Below are 23,815 nucleotides of genomic sequence, written 5' to 3'. Positions count from 1 at the left end.
GCCCCCCCCCAAAAAAAAAAAAAAAAAAAAAACACTTACAAAAAAAACCCCCAGCAAGTTAGAGTAAGGAGTTTCATTCATCACTTATTACTCTCAAAATGTTGCTCTTACTATTGAACTGACACTAAACTGTATTTTCCTGCTAAGTAACCAAGTGGTTACTTTGGTGGTTTGCTGCATTCTTGACCTTTTTTCTTAAAAGTTTTAATCCACTCATAAATAAAAAGGAACGACTGATTTAGCAAAATGTAGTTGAGTAAAAAAGTAAGAAATTTAACTTTAAAATGTAGTGAAGTTAAAGTGAAAGTCTACCCAAATGGAAATACTTCAGCAAAACAACTTAATTACAATAACTATTTAAATGTAATTAATTACTGTCCACCACTAAACAGTATTCAGTTTGTTAAAAAGAGGCTCAATATTAGTATACTGTAAATAAAATAATACAATATTTCAACTAGTAATATTAATTACCACATTACTGACATCACTGTGTGCATGTTCCTGATGAACAACAAGGAAATGAAAGTATTTCATACATTTTCAATGGAAAAAGAAATAAAAAAAAAAGATTCGCGCATTTCTCCTGCTGAACCAGTCTGATGCAGAATGCAAGGTTGTTTATCTTGTGGAAAACTCTCGATCTTGAATCTGTGGTAGTGTAGCAGTCACGTGCTTGGCGAATCTGTAGGAATTCACATGGGTGGGTTCATATGAAATATTAAAATACGTAGTTAGCATTCTGAGCCTGACTCAGAAAACACTCAGGTTTATAAATTCTTTATTAGTTTTATTACAGTTATATATGTTGGAGATTTTTATATTGGATTTAATTTAAATGGGGTGTTGTTTATATAGAGGAACGTTTGTAGATGTGCTCTATTGTGTGTACATCCCAGCTCCAGGGTCTGCAATTTGAGCTCCTGAAATTGTGTTAATGCTTAATTAAAACATGGCACCTGTACAGCTGTGTGTATATTGCTGATGCTTTAGGGTTCCTCTGAATTCTCTGCACTGAATAGTTAATATTTATAATACTTTGAACTGAATATTTCTTAGTGTAGACTTGGCAAAATTAGTTTGTTGTCATAATCTGTGCTTAGACAATGTGAACATCAACTATAAAAGGATTCATTGTCCATGACTTTATTGAACCTTTTTTGGGCTTAAATACTACATGGACTTAAATAATTTTCTTTGTTTTTCTTCAGCTATAACTGCTTTTAACAAATGCAGTTTGTCTCATTTATTACATTCCTTCTTTAAGCAAACCAAGAGCAAAAAAAAAAAAAAAAAACAATGAAAGGAAAGGAAATATCAGTCCCACAAGAGAATTTCAGTTAGTGTGGTCTTTCGTTTTTGTCTCACATGTCGCTGATTCTCAGAATTTCTAGTGCCACCATGAGCATTCAGCACTTTATGATCTAGATAAAGTCACATGTTTCTTCAGCTGCTTCTCAGAGTGATAAGTATCAGCCTACACACACATACACACTCACACACACACACACACACACATACACACACACACACACACACACACACACACACACACACACACACACACACACACACACACACACACACACATAGAAAGGCTGAACAAAAAATTACTTTATTTATATATTTATGACTTTTACTTCAGCAAGGTTTATGTATGTTGTTTCATAAAATACAGCATGTAAATGCTGACACATTTACAAAATTAGCAAACTAGACATATGGGCAATTCCATGTACCATTGACAGTAGAGACTATCCGATATGTTTTTTTTCTGGCCGATACAGCACTCTCATTCTCTCTCTAAAAGTTATTCTCATTCTCTCTGCAAAAGGAGCATATGTAACCAATTAAATATTTAAGTCTAGATTGAAAATTAATGATAATGCATTGTGCGTTTGTGGCTTTAGAGAAAGCGTATGACAAGGTGCTGAGAGAGGAGTTGTGGTATTGTATGAGGAAGTCAGGTGTGGCAGAGAAGTATGTGAGGGTGGTGCAGGACATGTATGAGGACAGTGTGACAGCAGTGTGAAGTGTGCAGTAGGAACGACAGACTGGTTTAAGGTGGAGGTTGGATTGCATCAAGGATCCGCTCTGAGCCCTTTCCTGTTTGCAGTGGTGATGGACAGGGTGAAGGACGAGGTCAGAGAGGAGTCTTGATGGACTATGATGTTTGCGGATAACATTGTGATTTGTAGTGAGAGTAGGGAGCAGGTTGGGAAGAGCCTGGAGAGGTGGAGGTACACGCTGGAGAGAAGGGGAATGAAAGTCAGTAGGAGTAAGATGGAGTACATGTGTGTGAATGAGAGGGAGGGCAGTGGAGTGGTACGGTTGCAGGGAGAAGAGGTGAAGAAGGTGGAGGAGTTCAGGTACCTGGGTGTTAACAGTGCAAAGTAATGGAGTGTGTTAGAGAAGTGAAGAAAGTGCAGGCAGGGTGGAGTGGGTGGAGAAGAGTGGCAAGAGTGAATTGTGGTAGAAGGGAATTTGCTGAGTGAAAGGGAAAGTTTATAGGACTGTGGTGAGAACTGTGATGATGTATGGTTTAGAGACAGTGGCATTGACTAAAAGACAGGAGGTGGAGCTGGAGGTAGCAGAGCTGAAGATGTTGAGGTTTTTATTGGGGGTGATCAGGATGGACAGGTTTAGAAATAAGTTTATGAGAGGGACCATGCATGCAGGACGTTTTCTAAACCCTGTTAAACTCCTTTGGGATGAATTGAAACATTGACTGCACCCCAGACCTCCTTACCCTACATCTGTACCTGACTTTACTAACACTCTTGTGGCTTTGATGAACACAAGTGTCTGCAAGTACATTATGAAATCTAGTGAAACATCTTCCAGGAGGTTATTATAATGGCAAATGGGGACAAAATGTGGAAGAGGATTTTCAAAAAGCACATTATATTAAACAGAATATTATATTAAACAATAGACAAACATGGAAGCTAGAACATGTTTTTTTCCAAAAATGACATCATTCAGAGTTTCCACTTCAGTACAACACTAAATGTTTATTTTTCATTAATAGCGTAATTCACATCTCTCTCTTTTTTTACCACCTGCCATATGTGTTGCATTATTATAACATTATCAGGTTGTTTGTATCTATGTTTTTAGTAGGTAAATTACCCAATTTTATCTTTGTAGTCAGGTAGCCAAGATAAAGTAAAAACTAAAAAAGGCCTAAATAAAAACACATTTTATTTTCTGTAGTTCAGCCACAATTCCCAGACAGCATATACCTGGACAGTACTACCTTTGTATTTATAGAGCATGGTGTGTTGTTAGTGTAATTTTTTGCTACCTCTTGCATAATACACCCATGCTATAACGTCTCAGTTCATTAAAAAAAAGAACTGTGTTCATCTATTCACAAACATAAGTGCATTTTAAGGATGGGATATTTTTCCAGATGAAACTTGTTCTATCAGCAGATTTGGGTGTTAAAACTTGTTCTGTTCACTTTACCTCTGTACATTGTGCTGCAGAACCTACAGTCCCTGAGTCTCATGACTCTGCAGAATGCTGAAGGCACACTATTGCTCCTATAAATTATAAATTAATGCTGTCACCTTTTGCACCAATTCCACAGGGGTTTAAATGCCTTTTTCAGTCCAGTCTACTGCTTTCCTCATATCAGCAGTCATGTGGATTTATTAGCCTATGCCAGAGATCACAGGCAAACTTTTTACGCTCTCAAATGTAATGTCCACTTTACCTTTCTGTCCTTGAAATTAAAGCAGGTAAATAGTCATGCATAGTGGCTCAACCAGAAATACTCCACTTTTCCTCTTGGGCTGTCCTGACTTCAGAAACTGTGTGAATTCTCTGTTAAGCCCCACGATGCATCAGCTCGCCCCTCCTCTATCGCCTCTCTCTTTTTTTTTTCTCTGCCTCTGTGTTTTTTCTGGCTGTACCTCGTTTGGACAGTCAGTGGCAGAAGAGTGGCAATTCCCCCTCCATCTCTCAGCTAAGAGTAAGGCATGGCAGAGGCTGATCGTTGCATTCAGCGCTGAAGCGGATCGTCCTACTCAGCCTCGCCTCTAATCCTTCTCCCCCCACCTCTTTCCATCATCGGCCCTCCCAGCGCAGGGCTCTCCACAGGCAGCATGGCTGCTCCGGAGCTCCCCGCTCAGCCACTCTCTCCACGAGTCCACTGAGCGCACGGAGGCTGGCGCGCACTGAGCCGAGAGATGAAGGCGCATGCCAGGATCAGTCAGCGGGCATTGTGTGAGGAAGCACACACCAGGGACCTGTTCGATCGCTGACCGATCGAAGTAGCCCGGGCACGGAGAGCATGTCTCCAAGCATCAAGAACTTGGATTGCGTTTCGCCAATGTTGTGCCACTGCAAAGTAGCATGCACCAACAGCACCATCTCGCTCATGTTCGGATGCAAGGTAGGACGAAAAAGCAGTGTTTTTCCCTTTTTTTTTTAAAGCTCAGCATTGGGACTGTAAATAAACCTGTCACAAAGCAGGCTTGATTAATTTTGTTCTGTGCTGAAGTTAGACTCTGTAATTATACTGTCATACTCAGTCATACTGTCATACACTAATGTGAAGGAATAAATCTTTGAAATGAGCACATTCAGATTATCCTCTGTAGTGTTTAATATTTTAGTGTACAGGAGCACAGAAACTACAGCACGGAAACTCTGGCCCGATGTCTCTAACATCCTTATGGCGAAATGCAAAGCTTCAGATGATTTCTGACAGATGTGACAGCCCGTAGCGCTGTTCTCTTTCCATCAGCTATGCTTGAGGCTCTCTGCAGCACTTGATTGTAGAGCCTGTAGTGACCCAATGTATATATGTGTTTCATTTCTCTCTTCTCATCAACTATTGCTCTTGGACAAAAGTCTTGTTTGTTTGCTGATAAAAATCCTCTTGATTATTGTCTTCTCATTCAGTCATGTTTACCCAAAGCCATGTGCTGATTTCCCATTACATGAAACCTGACAACTGTAGGACTTTTAGTAGTATCTGTGTCATCTTTGTGGTAGTCTTCCTAGCCAGTTCAGAAGAGGAGAGCAAGTTACTGTTGTTACATAACTGCCTAATCCTGTGGGTATCCCAGCCCGTGCCTGAATTAGTTATTTGTGGAAATTGGAAGTGGAGATGGTTGTCTTGCTGTTTATCGTCTTTGTCTACATGAGGATCTGCAGGCTTTATTGTAGATTAGTTGCATACATATGCTGTTTTTTTCTGTGGATTAAATTAAGAACTTTTTTTCATAATTTGAAAAGGGCACAGAATTCCAGATATTCTGAATCATCATTTTTTTTTCTTTTTTTTTTAAATGCTTTATATAGTATGATTAATTAACAAGAAAAACTATGGCTTCCAGGAAAAAACAAACAAAAGGATAATGAAATTCAGTCTTAAATCCACTGTGTTATATTAAAAAAAAAAAAGCCAAGCTACATTTTTAGCCATGTATTAACTAGTTATAATGGATACGCCGCCTTAAAATATTGGGTATTATTGCAGATTGTAACTTTAAGTGATTTTTGTTGGCATTATGAATAAACAAGATAAGATGCAAATTTCAAGTGTCCATGATCCATCTATTAGGGATACAAAAAACTTAGAGACACAGTTAGGTATTAGTAAACAACTAAAATGTTTCTTTTTTGCAACTCAATATAATTCCTATATATAATATTTGAATAACAACTATATAACAATAGTTCTTAGTGATTTCATGCATCCTGCTAAATTGAATGTAAATCTTAACACAGCAAAGCCGTGAATAAATGAAATTGTACAGAACATTCTCATCACAGAGATACAGGTCAAATATATGACTAAACTAATGCTTTAATTTGGAAGAAAGCTGTTTATTGGAGCCTTGAGGAGGTGCTGTCAAACTTGTTCACTTTGTCACCTCAGAATCCTGTTTTCTGCTGAAAGGAGTGCACTTCTCTGCTAGTCTGACCCATCCCACCCACAAAGTTTGTCGGGTTGTGCTTTCTGACATGCTTTTTTTTTTGCTTTCCATGATTGCAAAGAAATGCTCAGTTGTTTTACTGTTGCCAGTTTGAACCAGTTTGAACATTCTTTTCTGACCTGTTTTTTAGACCATTCTGTGTCAAGTCTTGTGAGTGCTGTATGTGAAAATCCCAGGAGAGCAGTGGTTTCTGAAATACTCCAACCGACCTGTCTGTCATCAGCAGCCATGCTAGAATCAATATCACAGAGATCACATTTTTTCCCAATCTGACGTTTGAATGTGAACATTATCTCGAGCTTTTGACTATCGTTTGCATGTTTTGTCTTTTGTGCTGCCACATGACTGAGCAGTTCGTGGATAATTGGACATATAATCATGTCTACTGGTGTTACTAATTAAGTGGCCAGTGAGTGTACATCTCTACCACATATCTAGTTCATGTCTGTAATTTTCAGGCTCATAGTTGGTGGTTTGTGACTTACTAATGTGGATCAGGCAACACCAAGTGAGTGAGTGTGTGACCCAAAGTTACACTCCTCCTGCTGAGTGTCTGTAGAAGTTATTTCTTTATTGCTACTCAGTGTTTCTGATTTCCAGAAAAAAATGCGGTGGTGTTGGACAAATTATAAATTCAACAGTGCAGCCACTGGGGAAGTGGAAGCTCCAGTGTGTTGTCAAATCCAATATTTTGTTTCCCAGAAAACTGACTATGCTAAAAGATAGTGGCTAAAGCTAGTTAGCTAGCAAAGTAAATTAATACAGACTTGGAGAAACAAATGACTCATGAGAATTTTGTGTCAGAATTTATTTTGCCTTTACTAGGGTTAAAACACACAGTACCTGTGTTTTCACTATTCTTGTCATTCATGCTGAATTTAAAGCTAAATACCTTCTTAGCTTGTTACGTCTACTTGACTGTCAGGCAAATATAAGTCAAGTCAAGTCAAGTCAAGTTTATTTGTATAGCGCTTTTCACAACAGACATTGTCTCAAAGCAGCTTTACACAAATTAACAGTTAAGGTGAATGGTGTGAATTTGTCCCTGATGAGCAAGCCGCTGGCGACTGTGGCAAGGAAAAACTCCCTTAGATGTTATGAGGAAGAAACCTTGAGAGGAACCGGACTCAAAAGGGGAACCCATCCTCATTTGGGTGACATCAAGAGTTTGATCATAAATCTTTCAACAATACAGAACACTGGAGAGTGAGAACTAACATGATTACTGGAGTATAAGATTATAAGTGATGTTCTTTCTGCAGTCTTATACAGTCTATATGGTTAGTAGCTCCTAGTTTTATAAGCTCAGCATTTGTGATCATCACAGATCCAGCATCAGCTTCTTCATGCCAGAGCCTTTAAACACTCCAGGAGGTCCAATGTCAAACTCCACACATGTAGCGGGATCCAAATGGCACTGGTACGTCTCTAGATGGTTCGGGATGTTTGCAAGTTCGGCATCTACTTCTTCAAAGGTCCGTAATCATCACGAGGTGGGAGGTGACTGGAGCTGGCCAAACCTCAGGGTGTCTCGGGATGGGGAGAGAAAGAGAAGCAGTGGAGAGGAATTAGCGTAGCTGCTGTTCATGATATTAACAGCACAAGTTGATAATGTGCATGTGATCAGATGTTCTGGAGCACAAAGTTATGAAATGTGATGTGTGTTATGTGTAGGCTTTGCTAAAAAGATATGTTTTTAATCTACACTTAAACTGGGAGAGTGTGTCTGAGCCCCGAACACTGTCAGGAAGACTATTCCAGAGTTTAGGAGCTAAATGTGAAAATGCTCTACCACCTTTAGTGAACTTTGCTATTCTAGGAACTACTAGAAGCCCAGAGTTTTGAGATCTCAGGGAGCGTGGCGGATTGTAGCGTGTTAATAGACTGGATAGATACATAGGAGCCAGACCATTTAGTGCTTTATAAGTGAGAAGTAATAGTTTGTAGTCTATTCGAAACTTAACAGGAAGCCAGTGTAGGGACGATAGGATTGGGGTTATGTGATCATATTTTCTTGACCTTGTGAGAACTCTGGCTGCTGCATTCTGGACTAACTGAAGCTTGTTTATTAATGACGCAGGACATCCACCTTATTTTATTTTATTTAATATCCCAGACATTGAATCTGTTTGATCTTGGCTACCAAGTTGCCCATTTCCAAGAAATGTTAAGTTCAGAGTTTCAGAAATAAAAAAATCATGAACCTGCAGGGAATTTTCTTTTTTAATAGGTACACTAGTGGTAGATGATGAAACTTTTCATTTTAAGTCCACTGCACCATCTGCTTATGTAAAATCCCAAATCAGTTCAAGCTTCTCTTTTTTTGTGCCATACAGATGTTTCTTTTAAGCCCTTGACCTGGTTGTTGGCTGAACTGGAGTAAAGCAGTGTTACTGATTATTGCACACTAGCTGAACAAACCTTGTTTGTGGAAAATCAGCAAATTCACAGGAAATGCATTTTCAGGTTCACCAGACATATGTTCATGTTGTAATAAATGCTGTGTCAGCACTCTTTCATTACAGAATTATTTTCCACAGCAAATGTGCCTGGCTTGTAATTGTGTGTAACCTATAGTATTTGATTGCTGTGTTCAACTTTGAAAGATACACTCCAATGTTGCAGGAAGTATAATTAATGGATTTCAGTTTGCTTTTTTATGTAGCTACATTTCAAGCATATTGCATTACATTTCATGTAAAACCTGCTCTTATAAAACAGGCAGGCAAGGATTAAAAACATAGAGTAATTATTTACACTATTCATTTTTGTAGTGCAAACACTACTACGTTAATTTGCGGACTATTAAGCGCACCCAAATATAAGCCGCACCCACTGAATTTTACAAAGATTTTTTGTGTCTACACTGAAACTAATGAACTTTACACAGGCTTTAACGAAAGACAGTGTCTGTTACACGGTGTAACGGGTGAAATATGTTGTGGCTCCTTTAAGAGCAGAGCGGCATTTTGGGAATAGCCTGCCGCCGCATTTTTCCGCTATTACTGCATGTGTGCAAGACCGAGGAATATGTCCTTATTATTTTCTAAAGCTCATTTCTAAGTTTCTTTGACTAACCCGTAACCCTGTTGACAGGAAAAATAAAAAAGCATGCGTTTTGGAAACCTGTCTGTGCTTATATGATTTCTGTTGCAACTGGAGTTAGCGAGCTATCCCTTGACCCAGCCTAATCGCGTTACAACGGCTTGTATCTAAACAGTATCCGACCAAGAAAGCCATTGTTCACTGTCTTCTTCCTTCCTTTCACAACTATTTCTCTTATTTTTTAATCTTTTGGCATCGTCGTGCGTTTAAAAATCACCATCGTTGAAGCTTTTCTCCCGATGCCGTGCAGCTCAGAACACAGGTGAAGTGTGTTTTTTTATGCCCGGTTGTTTTCAGCATGACGAATGATTCTCCTTTCCTGTAGACAGTCCGAGTGAGCGGCAGGTCCAACATCAGAGGAACCCCATGGGAAAAAAGCGTGGGAAAAAAGTAGCGGGTTATAGTCCGGAAAATACGGTAAATGTATGTGCTGACACCTGAGACCCCTTCTACAAATGTCTTTTAACTTCTGTGACTGTAAAAGTTATGGGTAAAGAACCTTTTTTAGTTTTGCAGCATCTGTTGTTAATTTTATTCTATAAAATTCTGTAAAACAGAATCTGAACAGTAAAATGTGATTTATATTTGGCATTCCGTCAAGTCGCCGGAATCAATCAACTTGATCAGCAACAAAAGAAGTGTTGCAAATGAATTGAAATAAACTCTTATGCTACCTAATCTGCCAGTGTCAGTCCATTACGTTTTTAATCCTTGCCTGCCTGTTTTCCACTATGTAGACTGCTCTTTTCTTCTCATCCTTTCTATATAATGAGCTGTGGAGCAGCTGCTGGTAATCCCTCCAGACTGGCAGAGCGAAGACACAGTACTGCTGGCTGCTCTCTGAGTTAGCAATGCTTTATAGACATGCTTTCTGCTGAGCACAAGCTGATTTTGTGGCATTTTTCATTTAGGAGTTTTATTTTCTCTGTCTTTCAGCCTGGCTTTTGACCATAACAGAATTAACCCATTAATGTTTACTGTGTTGATTGGAGAATGAAATACAGTGGAGTTCTCTATGTTGTCTTGTAGAGTTGTATAGATCTTGATAAATATATTTTTTTTAGGTCTTTTTCGTTTAGTTGTAACCCTGCCGGACATGCGGGTGTCTTTTAGCATATGCCTTTTTTCTTTTAAATGTTAACTAGTAAACATTGAACTATACCATTCCATGTGTCAGTAAATAGATGAATCACACAGCTGCAATTCGTTTCTGAATGCAAAGAGGCTTTACTTGCCATGGAGCACGATAGGGTAGGTAACTGAAGCAGTGTAAACATAGCTGAAGTACTATGTGCAAAGTTTTAAGTGGCAATCTTCTCTTTATGAGTCACACTTGACCCTGGCTGCTGTTTACTCCCGCTGCACATCTGTTAAAGTTGGCATCTTCATAATGCTGGATCTCTAAATCTGTGTGAGAAACAAGCAAAAAGAACTGTTTTTGTCAAAGTTCTTTGGATTAAAAGTCTAATATTGGATTACTTATTTTGATTTAACATTTTGTCATTTCATCTAGTTTAGTTTCTGGTGTGAAAGAGGAAACTAGGGTGAATATAGCTCATTAAAAATCGATCTAGCATAAAACGTGGTTTAAATAAATTAATAAATTAAATAAACAGTCTGAGTTGAAATCCAGAAAAGAATTGTCCACAAAGAAAAAATCTAATGAATGAGAATACAGGGTTTTTTTTTTTTTAGAGAATACAGAGGTTTTGGGAATAAGTGCTTTTTCTATGATTAGAGATGAGCAAGTGTTTGTCACCTATACTGTACAGTACAGGAAGTCCCAGAGTTATGATGATTCGACTTAAATTTTTTTTTTCTTGTGTTAACCACAGCGATGCGACAACATTGTAAAAATATAATATGTTTCACGCAGCAGGCAAGTGCAGCAGCATATGTGGTATGTAACGTTGAGATGCTCCCAGGATGTATGCATCTCCCGCCTTGTGAGATGACTTTTTCTCTCCAGCGGCTGACAAAGTTTAGTTGTCTCGGTGTTAGAGTTTGTATTTTTTTTAGTGTTTCAAAGCCAAATCTAAACTCTTGTCACTTGCCTTTTTATCTGCGTCACCGGACACTGAGGCCAAACAGAGTGCACTGATTAGTTTTATCAGCTACAGGTGTGCTTCTTACCGCTTGTTTCGTCCGGCTTCAGCCTCTACTCAAAAATCAGCATGAGGACTCAACTTCTTTGATCGTTCATTGTGAGGCTTGTTCCGAGTGGAACACATCTTGGAAAACCTCTGTATGACCCTGGCCACAGTAATGTAACTCATTTCTTCTTATGCCTCGGCCATCTTTGTCGAGAGCAACAATATTAATTCTTAAATCCTTTAGAGAGTTCTTTGCCATGAGCAATGAACATTAACTGTTCGAATACAAGATACACAAATTTGTATGGTCCTGTCAAGCAGAAAAAAACATGAACATCATGAACAGGAGCTCTGCATGGCTGCACGATGTACAGCTGTTATCACTTAGGGTGTACTCACGTTTGTTGCCAGCTATTTTGACAGTAACAGCTGTTTGTCAGAGGACAGTAAATCTATACTGCTACACAAGCTGCACATTGATTACTCTAAAAATATATACACGTTTAATTTCTATTGTATTGTCCCTCAAGAAGATATAGTAAAATGGATGCTAAAATGTGAGGGGTGTACTCACTTTTGGGAGATACTGTACATACTGTTAAGTTTATACATTATGGTAATGTAAATTACTCTGTTTTGTTAAATCATGTACTTTTTTGTTAAATTATTAACAAATTACAGTATACTACCCCATATGGATTTCTGGGTAGGCTAGGCCACGTCTCCACAATATTTTCAAGTTATGATGTGGTCATCAGAACGCAGCTCCATTGTTAGTCTGGGAATATCTGTACAATGAAATGTTTTCTTCAGATATCCCATCTTGATGGAAAAGCAGGCATGATACAGCCTCCTGGAACAGAGAGGGTTGAGAGCTTTGTTTAAGGGCCCAACAGATGCCTAAGTATCATAAGAAAGGCCAGGGAAATGATTCCTCATTCCTCCTTTATAAAAGACAACAGACATTTCTCAATGACCCACCGTCAAATTGCATAGTCTATCACGAATTCCACCTCTGCTTCCTGTTCGTATTACTATGTGTCATAAGTAATAGAATTTTTGTTTATCCCATTCAAATATTTGATTGGCAGTTACTAATGGCAATAATAAAGCATGATTTAAGTAAGAAAAGCACAATAGAGGCATACAGTGTTAATATGTAAACTTTAGAGCAAAACCTTTGTGAATATGCTTCTATTTTAAGAATAGTACAAGATAATTGTTGAAGGGGAAATTAAGGAACAAGATAAATATCATGCAACTTTAAATCTGCAGTAAATAGTGAGGGATAGAGAATACTTTGTAATATTGTGCAATGCACAACTCTGAGTAACATTAGTGGTGCAATTCCAGTTACAAGATAAATGGTGTAGATTTAGGTAGTACAGTCTAAACACACAAAATAGAGATGAGGACCATCTTGCATTATTTACAGAATAAAGCAGCATAGAGCAATTCAAGTTTATCAGAAACGAGTGTGAATATGGTCAATGATTGTATGGTTATAACCTATTTATACATCCTGAGAACTGGGAGATTTGTCCATGATGGCCATCTAGCTTTATCTAATGATTAGCAAAGGTGTTGTTGGTTCCACTTTATTTTTCATTCATCTTCAGTAAGCACATTATCTTGGTCGGGTTTGAGGTGGATCCCGAGCCTATACAAGAAGCATTGGAATTAAGCAGGAATGCATACTGTGTGAGTCACCGGTACATGGCAGGGCGCATGCACATGCTCATTCACACATAAGGGCAATTTAGAGTAGCCAATCCACCAACCTGCCTGTATATGGGAGGGGGAAAAAATGAGAATTTAAAAGTGCAGACATAGCAATCTTACGATAGCATTTGGAATGCTAGAGCTGTGACTTGGCACATCAGCAAACCACCAAGCATGTCATTTTTATGTACTGAATAAATGCTGGTTAAGAATCAATGAAAGGCTGAAGATTTGTTAATGCTTTGTTGTAATATGAGCTTTTAAAACTGTGTAGTTAAAGTCAAGGCTTGTCTCAGCCAAGCAAGAACTAATTGTGACACGTTTATGGCCAGACACAACTTTTTTATAGTTCCAAGTCCCTCTTTATAGAAGCTTCCATTTCTTTACAATACCAGTATCGCTAATTCGTCTTTGCCCTGAGCAAGGACACCCCCAACTGCCATAGAAGAGGCATCCATCTGGACAAGAAATTGTATAGAAAATCAAAACCAATGAGAATTCGATGAGGTACACATGATCTGCTTGAGGCATCAGTTCTTTTCGTTGAATTGCTGCCACCCTTGGTAGTGAGGGTAGTAAATGACTCAGCAACAAAAACAAATTGCAGAATGAAACAGTAATATTGCACAACACAATATTGCTTTGACTTGGTCCACCTGTGCCCTGATCTTGCAATTGCCCAGCTGGTATCCAAGGCACTTTGTTTCCTGCTTTACCCACGCAGACTCCTTGGCAAAACTCTGCCAGCTTCATTTTGCTTAGGATCCTCTTGGCTTAAATAAATAAATAAATGATAAATAAGCTTAATATGTAGGTATAATCGTCTTTTTCTTCTTTCGGCTTCTCCCATTAGGGGTCGCCACACGGGATCATCCGTCTCCATACTACTCTGACCTGCATGCCTTCCCTCACTACATCCATAAACCTTCTCCTTGGTCTTCCTTTTTTTCTACTAGAATTTGGGAAAAACATCGTTTTTTTTTTTTTGTTTTTTTTGCTTTCATTAAAACTTGAGAATGTAAGTATTGTTCTCCTGGCTGGTGAATAATCTGATAATCCAAAATCATTTTCCATTTTTGAGATGTATAATTATGTGATTAAACTACTAGAAGAATTCAAATGGGAAGATGATGTTCAGCTTTTACTCAATTTTCTTTCTTTAGAAGTAATTAAAAAAATTAGCTAATTTAGCAGTAGCTGCTTATCTGGAAGGATGAGGAGATAAGAGATGATTCGGTAAAATTAGATTGTGTTTTATTCTCTGTAAAGTCAGAAATAAATGGCAACTGAGCATAAGCCTGATAAAAGAAATTCTGGTAGCTGGTAGTGATTTCATCAATGGAGCATTGCATTATTGCCATTTTTATCATTCAGATTTCTTTATCAGAATTCTTAATGTGTATAAACACTAACCTAATTTTCTTCCCTCTTTCTTGTTCACATCCGATCCTCCTCATTAATTAATTACACATACTACCATATGCTGATCATTTTTGAGCTCTATGGCTGCTCTGCTTAAGGGGGCGCTCCCACAGAGGTGTGTGATGCTGCTGAACATTACGCTGCCCAGAGCTGGTAATGTAACACATGCACGCACATGAAGACAAGAAAGGGGAGGACTTGATTAAATAAGTGCCCTCTCATGAGGGAAACACCATAAATCACACTCACTCACTGTCAGCCTTTAAAACCTTTTATTGTGAGCAAAGCATGCCTTGAAGTTTATCGTAACACATTGGTGAATTCTTGATGAGCCTGTTTAAAGCTTATATAATTGAGTTAATAAGAATTGTCAGGATGGCCACCATGCAAAAATTATTTCTTAACAAGCTAAAATTTATAAGAACCAGGAACAAGGGTCATTCTTGGCTTCGTTAAGCACTAGATTTATTAATTGTTGACCTTTCATGACTATTTTTTTAGAACAAGTTTGTTAGAAACTTTTGACTTGAATCAACAATACACTGTCATTTTTTAATTCCTTCCTACTTGACATCTCTAGTGTGTTTTGGCATCAGTGTAGCATATTGATGCCAACTCAAACAGTCCTGCTAAGCTTCTGAAGGTAAAATATTTGCTAAATATAGTGTGCTCTGAGCTCTGAAACTTATCATACTTCCTCTATTTAGCAGGCATGAGTTTATGGTTTTATTGTGATTGACAACATTAAAACAGTCGTAAAAGTGGTTTACACAGTGCTAGTCACATTCCCTCTTACTGTCATGTACTTTTGTAATCAAGCTGGTTTATAATAATATGCCAACATTAACCAACATGTGGTTTACTTGGATAATTAAGAATGTTAACCCATCACTGCAGCTCAGTATTTGGCAAGTCTGGACTCACTGAAGTGCTCAGTAGATTAGTGCTCCTTTATTTTATAGTTTTGCATCTTTGTTCATTTAACATACCTCTATAGCTCTATAGTCCAGTCACTGTAGTGAAATTACAGGCTTGTTGCCTATTGAATAGACTGTCAAACTGTCTGTAGGACTTCTCTTCTCTTGTAGGTCTTCAAAGTTGATTGATGTGTTATTGTGCCGAGATCAAAACAAGCGTTAACATATTGGTAAAGTTTGATTCTACACACAGCATGATTTTTAACTCTAGCTCTTTGTTGCATTTTTTTAAAGGTGTAAATAGTACCTGAAAATCATACTTGAGTAAAAGTATAGATACCTTACTGCAAAACTTTAAAAGTCACCAATTGCAATATGACTTAAGTAAAAGTGATTTTAACAGTTTTTGAGTATTGGCTCAAAGATGCACCAGTTCAGAACCCCAAGACACATGCTGATGAAAAGCCAAAAAAAGTTGATTTGTGAGGGTTTTATTTGCTAAAATATAAATCAAATTGTACACCTCAACACTGCATTAACCAAGATCAACACAGCAGCCTCTTCAACATGGCAGAACAAAACAAAGATTAAACAAGCTGCTCAGAAAAAGACAAAGTAGAAAAGATTTCAGAAAGATACCGTCAATTAACAAATAAAATGATAGTATCATGTCACAAAGTAGAAGAAGCATTAGTATTCATTTGGCAAATAAAATAAAAGTAAATATCGCCTCTTTTGCAGAATAAATAAGCCAAAATATAATTGGTAATGGGGCATCATCAATTAAAATTTAGTGGAGTGAAAAGTACATATAATGACTCATATATGTAATTAAGTAGAGAGTAAAAGTAGCTTATATCTTGGATACTTAGTGTAAATAAAAAGTTGCCAAAACATTACTTAGGTACAGTAACAAAGTAGATTTACTCTAATACTTTATACCACTGGTAACCAGTGTTCCTTAACATAATAAGTGGAAACTGAAAATAAGTGATTGAACATACAGTGGTCGATAATTCATATAGACCTGTGATTTGTCTTGCAGCTGACACTATGTAAGAGTCCAATGTTATTGGGCATAATAAAAATACATGTCTTTTACCGAATGTGGTTATTATCTACATCAGGCTGACAGGTTTTGAGTCTGACACATTTATGTGGCTTTATGTACCTTTACATTGCAGCCAGGGTGGACTAGTAAACTGCAAGCAGGTAAGAGGAGACACTACAGTGTGGCAGTGAGTCTAATCCACTCATGCTGTGACTGTGAAGCTGCTCTGTGATGCTGTCAGACATTCTGTTGTACAAGCATTTGGACTCACAGCTCTAGCTCTATATTTTTCACTGTAGAATTTTTTTCTTACTGTAGGTTTTTTTTCTTTTATTGCTTCCAAAATATATTCAAAACTATTACCACACGGTTATCAGTCAGTCATTTGTATCCGATCAGCAAAAAAAAAATTATAATTCAGTTGTCTGTAATACGATTTATATGAAAAAATACAAATATTTTAATATCCTGTATAGATGTTAATTACACCGTTCATCAGATCAAAAGTCTAATGGGTACTAATGATAGCAATGCTAATTATATAAGTCCCTTAAAAGAAGTCCCTTGCTTAGCATTTTTTTTATATGTTTGTCTTTTCATAAAATGTGCACTCATGTTGTCATGCTCTTACTCTACCAGAGCCCAGTGCTTTATGCATTTAGCTAGAAGATTATAAATGAAGTGCTTTAGCTAGCAATTTAAAAAAAATTGAGTTCTGCTGCAGTCGAGAAAAGTGTTGTTTATTCTTCCTTTACATTTATGGCATTTGTCAGATGCTCTTATAATTATCTGAGCAGTTGAGATTTTAGAGCCTTTCTTAAAGGTCCAGCAATGGCAGGCTGGGATTTAAACAATCTTTTGAGCAGAAGCCTAAAGTCTTAACTACATAGCTACCACTTATCATTAGCTATGTTATTCTTGTTATTCTTAAAGAACAACATACTGAGTAAAAACTATACTATATGGAATATCGTTTCTGGACATGTGACCTTAACAGCCTATCTGCTGTTGTAATAACCTGCACTTTTCTGAAAAGATGCTTCTCTAGATTTTGGAGTATGGTGTGTCATTGATAAAGCTAGGTACAGATGTAATGTGAGGAAGACTGGAGTGCAATCAGCAGCAATTTCAATTTATACCAAAGGTGTTCAGTAGGCTGGAGGTCAGAGCTTTTTCGTGCTTTTCGAAAATCCCATTTCACATTTAGTTCCCATTTGATGTTATATTAATCTTCACTCTCCTGAGAAGATGTTTAATTAGTTTGTCAGAGTGTGCTTTTGGAGATTTGTGCTTATTCATCCAGTAGGGCTTTATTTCAGGTACTGAAGTAGGCAAGGTGAGGAGGCCTGGGGTGCAGTCAGAGTTCCAATTCATCCTAAAATGTTCAGCAGGGTTAAGTTCAGAGCTCGATGGCAGGCCACTCAGAATCTTCCAACCAATCATATATTCATGGTGCTTACTTTGTGCACGGTGGCTGTCATGCTGGAACAGGTTTGGGTCTACTAGGTCAAGTGAAAAAATAATTTAATGCTACCGCATCCAAAGACATCCCATGTAGTTGTGTGAACCACATGTGGCTGGAATAGCCAGAAATATGTCCTCATATTTCTGTCCATATATTGTAGTAATATTAGTTTCAGTGTATCAATCAGTTAATAATACAAACTGTGCGATGTAAGAAAGGAGTAGACCAACTAATAGATGTGTGTTATAATCTAATTGCATTAGTGCATATTTCTGCATGTTGAGTACTCAACTATGTGAATATGTATAGATATTTACCGTGCCTGCCAAAAGTTTGAAAACACATACAGTAGTTTTTTTTTTTTTTTAACCTTTCTAAGAGGCACATATTTATTAAATCTTTGCCAGGCCACTTGTAAAACATATGTGGATTTAGTTGCATTGACTGTGCAGGCCATTACATTACTTACAGAGCTTGGACATATGCTTTGGGTCATTGTTTTCTTGTATGGTGAAGTTGGTTCTATGTAGCCTCACTAAAGACAGAATTGCATAGCCTTGAAGTATGGAATGGTAGCCATGTTGGTTCAGTATTCTTTTCTCCTGTAATAAGTCTCCAAGCTTGTCTGCTCCAAAACAATACCAAACCATTAAGCATTCACCTCCATGTTTTATGGTGTAAGGAGGTTTGGTAACATCTTTTCTCCTTCTGTTTTTCTGTTAGACCGAAATGTCAAATTTGGTCATTTATTGTGTTTTTGCTTTTTACCAAATATGTCGCATATAAACAAAAAAGAGTATACATGTGCCTTAAAAACAAAAAAAAAAAGTGCTACAGTATTCAGATTGTATTGTGAGTGGCAGAGAGTATGCAATCCTGCCAGTTATAAGTAAATTACAGTATATCACATACGTTCCTACTAAATATTTGGTACTTGCGTAAAATTGTTTACAGACTTGTGTAGCCATATCTGAGATTATGTCTAAATTTAGACAGATAATTATGTGTGATATTAAGGCTTTAACAGCAAAAAAAAAAAAAAAAAAAAAAAAAAAGGTGTTTTGGGGGTTTCCTCTCACTATAGTGCTGCACAGGGACATATGTGAACAGGAGACAATGCTGAATACCCTGGGTTCCCTCGGCTTGCTTGTGTTGCTGAATATATCAGATCATGCGTGGCAGTTTGAGGTCATCATGATGACTGTGCAGCAGAGAGCAAGCAGGGGGTTTTGCTCATTAATGCAGTGTTTCCCATCTCAGCACTATAACACACTAAACCATAAGGGAGATTTCTTCATGTCCACTCAACTTTTGGCAGCCTCCTAGGGGAAGTCCAGGCTTGCCCCATTCGCCACTGCATTGATTTATACCGTCGGGTTTCTGGTGCACATATCACTATAAGAAAGTAGGTCTGGAATGGAAGCTCAAAAATAGTTTCTGTGCCTCAGTTTTTGGCTTTGAGACTCAAAGCCAAAAACTCCAACTTGCAGTTGGTTTTTAATTCAAATGCATGTTAATAAATCTTTACGTTCTGTTTGTGTCTGATTGGCCCATTTTTAATCATTTGGCAGAGGTGGCTTAGTAGTTAAGGCCGTGGGCTACTGTTCAGATGGAAGCCATGTCACTGCCAAACTCAAATGGTGGCATTCTTAATTCTCTCTGTATCATGGCACTGTGCTTTGATCCTACTGTAGATACGTACCAATGTGTGGAATTTCTTTTTTTTTTTTTATGTTACCAGTTATACAGTATCTCTCAAAGGTGAGTACACCCCTCACATTTCACCAATCATTTTACTATATCTTCTCAAAGGACAGTACTCTAAAAATTTACCTTGAATATATTTTAGAGTAGTCAATGTGCAGCTTGTATAGCAGTATAGATTTACTGTCCTCAGTAACAACTCACCATACAGCCATTATTGTCAAAATAACTAGCAACAAAAGTGAGTACACCCTAGTGTACATGTCAATATTTTGTGTGAGCACCATTGTAATCTTGCACTGCCTTAATCCTCCTGGGCATGGAATTCAACAGAGCTGCACAGGTTGTTGCTGGGATCCTCTTCCACTCCTCCATAATGACATCATGGAGCTGCCGAATGTTAGACATGTGACGCTTCTCCACCTTGTGCTTGAGGATGCCCCACAGGTTTTACCTTTACCTCCAGCTTCTTCAGCAAGGCAATTGTCATTGTGGTGGTGTGTTTGGGGTCATTATCATGTTGAAAAACTGCAGTTTGGCCCAGGTTCTGAAGAAAGGGCATCATGTTCTGCTTCAGAATGTTACAGTACATGTTGGAATCCATGTTTCCCTGTTGAACTGTTAAGCTCCCCAGTACTGCTACCACCACCATGCTTGACTCTAGGCAAGGCACAATTTTCATTGTACTCCTCACCAGGGTACTGCTCTATTAACTCCACATTGACTACTCTAAAATATATCCAAGTTTCGTGTCCATAGTATTGTTTCTTTGAAAGATGTACTAAAAAGATGTTGAAATGTGAGGGGTGTACTCACTTTTGTAAGAGACTGTAACTGTGCATATTCATAAAAGAGGTTTTACCCTACAGGAAAAAGGTATATGTTATAATAATATTATTATTATATTATTATTATTATTATTATTATTATTATTATTATTATTATTATTATTATTATTATTAAGTACAAGTATTAGCATAGGCTGTGGGGCAGTTTGCATCCTCACAGGACAACAGCCTTTGGTTTCATCCAGATTTTTCTCCCATGTCCCAAAAAACATGTCAAGGTGGATTTTATAATCTAGTTTCCCCCTAGGTGTGAATGTGTGTGTGCATGGTGCACTGCAAATAAATGGTGTCCTATTCAGGTTGTGTCACATCCATTGTTATCAGGACCAAGTGGCTACTATAAGTGAATGAAATAAACAATGTCTTTGAATAATGTTGCTATTAATATAGAAATTATTATTGTCAAAATAATGACATTCATAAACTTGCCTGAATCTAATACCATGTCAGAGACACGGTGTTCCATGAACACCCTTCCACCAATCTTAATGAAGATTTAAAGAGTGCTGTAATATAATTGAAAAGACCACAGGTCAAGGGGACCAGAAAGTACGAGCAAAATGCTTTGCCCCAGTGTTTTGTTGCTCCTTGATGTCAGAGTGGAGAATGTGTACTATGAAGCGTTTAGTGGCTTGCTGTGTATACACCTGGGCTCCCTGCTGACAAAGCCAATCAGGTCAGGCTGCAGGCGCAGCATGGAGCAAACTGTTCTGTTTGATCTGATGACATTCATCTGTGTGTTTTGCAAAAGCTTTCAGTGTGAGACTTTGATCCTTACTTCGCGTTTGCCTGCAAGATGGAGATTAGTGTATGGATTAAGCAGTTTTCTTGTCTTCATTAGACTGACGGTTTATTTTGTTGTTCTGCTTTCACTTCCTGATTGTTGAGGACTAATTAGTTGTATTTCATTTATCAGAACTATGTGCACAATGAACATATTAATGCTGGACAGTTTATAAAAAGTCCAAATACACTTTTTGTTGCCTTCTTTGTCAGAAATACAGATATCAAGATGAGGACACGACCTCTCCACCAGAACATGGCTCGACTCGCTTGCCCGGGGACGTTCAGCCTCCGGAGCTGGTGCAGGTCTCAGAGAAGAACATTTCCCAGATCGAGAATGTCCACGGCTTTGTTTCTCATTCACACATCTCTCCTATGAAGGTAGAAGGATTTTTGTCTTTTCCTTAAGCATACAAACAAGTCTGAGTCTTCTTCCCATGCATCTCATCAACATGCATTTACACTGTGTGACAGATTCCTTTACCAGATTCCTCCACCCAAACACTCATTACAACAGCCATCCGAATGTAAAACAATGCTTATTGTATTAAATTTTCGCTTAGTCTTTTTCCAGTCTTTCACTCAGCTGTGTCTTTTCATTGGTCTTGTGCCCAGTAGAGTTAAAAATTGGTGTGAAAACAGTGACCTTTGAGCTGTACAGTATCTTCATCTTCTCAGTGCAATTGTTGTTTTGGACCATCCAGTTTTTTTGTGAGCCACAGATCTGCTGTCCATGATGAAATCACAGACGTAGTAACGCAAGTGCTCAGAATAGTACCAGTACACAGGTGGATGTCTTTCGGCACACTGACTGAAGGTCGGTGTTCCCTGCGACTGTGCGTGCACCCTTTTGCTGCCATCTGTTGGCGTCTTTCAAAACTATTCTCATAACATTTTCATACCACCTCGTATCTGCTCAGGTGTGAAACTTCTCTAAGAAAGGATACATTGGAGATTTCAAAAACCCTTGCCTTCAGATTTATATATATATATATATATATATATATATATATATATATATACAGTGAGGAAAATAAGTATTTGAACACCCTGCTATTTTACAAGTTCTCCCACTTAGAAATCATGGAGGGGTCTGAAATTGTCATCGTAGGTGCATGTCCACTGTGAGAGACATAATCTAAAAAAAAAAATCCAGAAATCACAATGTATGATTTCTTTTAACTATTTATTTGTATGATACAGCTGCAAATAAGTATTTGAACACCTGAGAAAGTCAATGTTAATATTTGGTACAGTAGCCTTTGTTTGCAATTACAGAGGTCAAACGTTTCCTGTAGTTTTTCACCAGGTTTGCACACACTGCAGGAGGGATTTTGGCCCACTCCTCCACACAGATCTTCTCTAGATCAGTCAGGTTTCTGGCCTGTCACTGAGAAACACGGAGTTTGAGCTCCCTCCAAAAATTCTCTATTGGATTTAGGTCTGGAGACTGGCTAGGCCACGCCAGAACCTTGATATGCTTCTTACAGAGCCACTCCTTGGTTATCCTGGCTGTGTGCTTCGGGTCATTGTCATGTTGGAAGACCCAGCCTCGACCCATCTTCAATGCTCTAACTGAGGGAAGGAGGTTGTTCCCCAAAATCTCGCAATACATGGCCTCGGTCATCCTCTCCTTAATACAGTGCAGTCGCCCTGTCCCATGTGCAGAAAAACACCCCCAAAGCATGATGCTACCACCCCCATGCTTCACAGTAGGGATGGTGTTCTTGGGATGGTACTCATCATTCTTCTTCCTCCAAACACGTTTAGTGGAATTATGACCCAAAAGGTCTATTTTGGTCTCATCTGACCACATGACTTTCTCCCATGACTCCTCTGGATCATCCAAATGGTCATTGGCAAACTTAAGACGTGCCTGGACATGTGCTGGTTTAAGCAGGGGAACCTTCTGTGCCATGCATGATTTCAAACCATGACGTCTTAGTGTATTACCAACAGTAACCTTGGAAACGGTGGTCCCAGCTCTTTTCAGGTCATTGACCAGCTCCTCCTGTGTAGTTCTGGGTAGTTTCTCACCTTCCTTAGGATTATCGAGACCCCACGAGGTGAGATCTTGCATGAAGCCCCAGTCCGAGGGAGATTGACAGTCATGTTTAGCTTCTTCCATTTTCTAATGATTGCTCCACCAGGGGACTTACTTTCACCAAGCTGCTTGGCAATTTCCCCGTAACCCTTTCCAGCCTTGTGGAGGTGTACAATTTTGTCTCTAGTGTCTTTGGACAGCTCTTTGGTCTTGGCATGTTAGTAGTTGGATTCTTACTGATTGTGTGGGGTGGACAGGTGTCTTTATGCAGCTAACAACCTCAAACAGGTGCATCTAATTTAGGATAATAAATGTAGTGGAGGTGGACATTTTAAAGGCAGACTAACAGGTCTTTGAGGGTCAGAATTCTAGCTGATAGACAGGTGTTCAAATACTTATTTGCAGCTGTATCATACAAATAAATAGTTAAAAAATCATATATTGTGATTTCTGGATTTTTTTTTAGATTATGTCTCTCACAGTGGACATGCACCTACGATGACAAATTCAGACCCCTCCATGATTTCTAAGTGGGAGAACTTGCAAAATAGCAGGGTGTTCAAATACTTATTTTCCTCACTGTATATATATATATATATATATATATATATATATATATATATATATATATATATATATATATATATATTGTAAAGGCATGTGGTAAGTATTTTGTAAAGGCATGTGGTTCAAGCTTATTGAAATAA

General features: G+C 38.2%; 1 protein-coding gene across 19 annotated transcripts in view; it reads left to right on the top strand.

Annotated features, from left to right (window-relative positions):
• Positions 1 to 23,815, top strand: part of dlg1a (discs large MAGUK scaffold protein 1a) — a 130,452-nt gene that overhangs the window by 29,351 nt on the left and 77,286 nt on the right. For 15 of the 19 annotated variants that reach the window (XM_083566197.1, XM_083566192.1, XM_083566216.1 and 12 more), the window contains exon 5: positions 21,278 to 21,445. In XM_083566197.1, coding sequence (XP_083422323.1) covers positions 21,278 to 21,445 — 168 coding nt within the window. Of the gene's footprint in view, positions 1 to 3,953; positions 4,403 to 21,277; positions 21,446 to 23,815 lie in introns of those variants that run through there. The other 4 variants (XM_083566213.1, XM_083566212.1, XM_083566196.1 and 1 more) reach the window with 3 other exon arrangements.

The sequence above is a fragment of the Silurus aristotelis genome (assembly GCF_946808225.1).
Source record: "Silurus aristotelis genome assembly, chromosome: 2".
Lineage (NCBI taxonomy): Eukaryota > Metazoa > Chordata > Actinopteri > Siluriformes > Siluridae > Silurus > Silurus aristotelis.
This window is presented reverse-complemented; position numbering and strand designations above follow the sequence as displayed.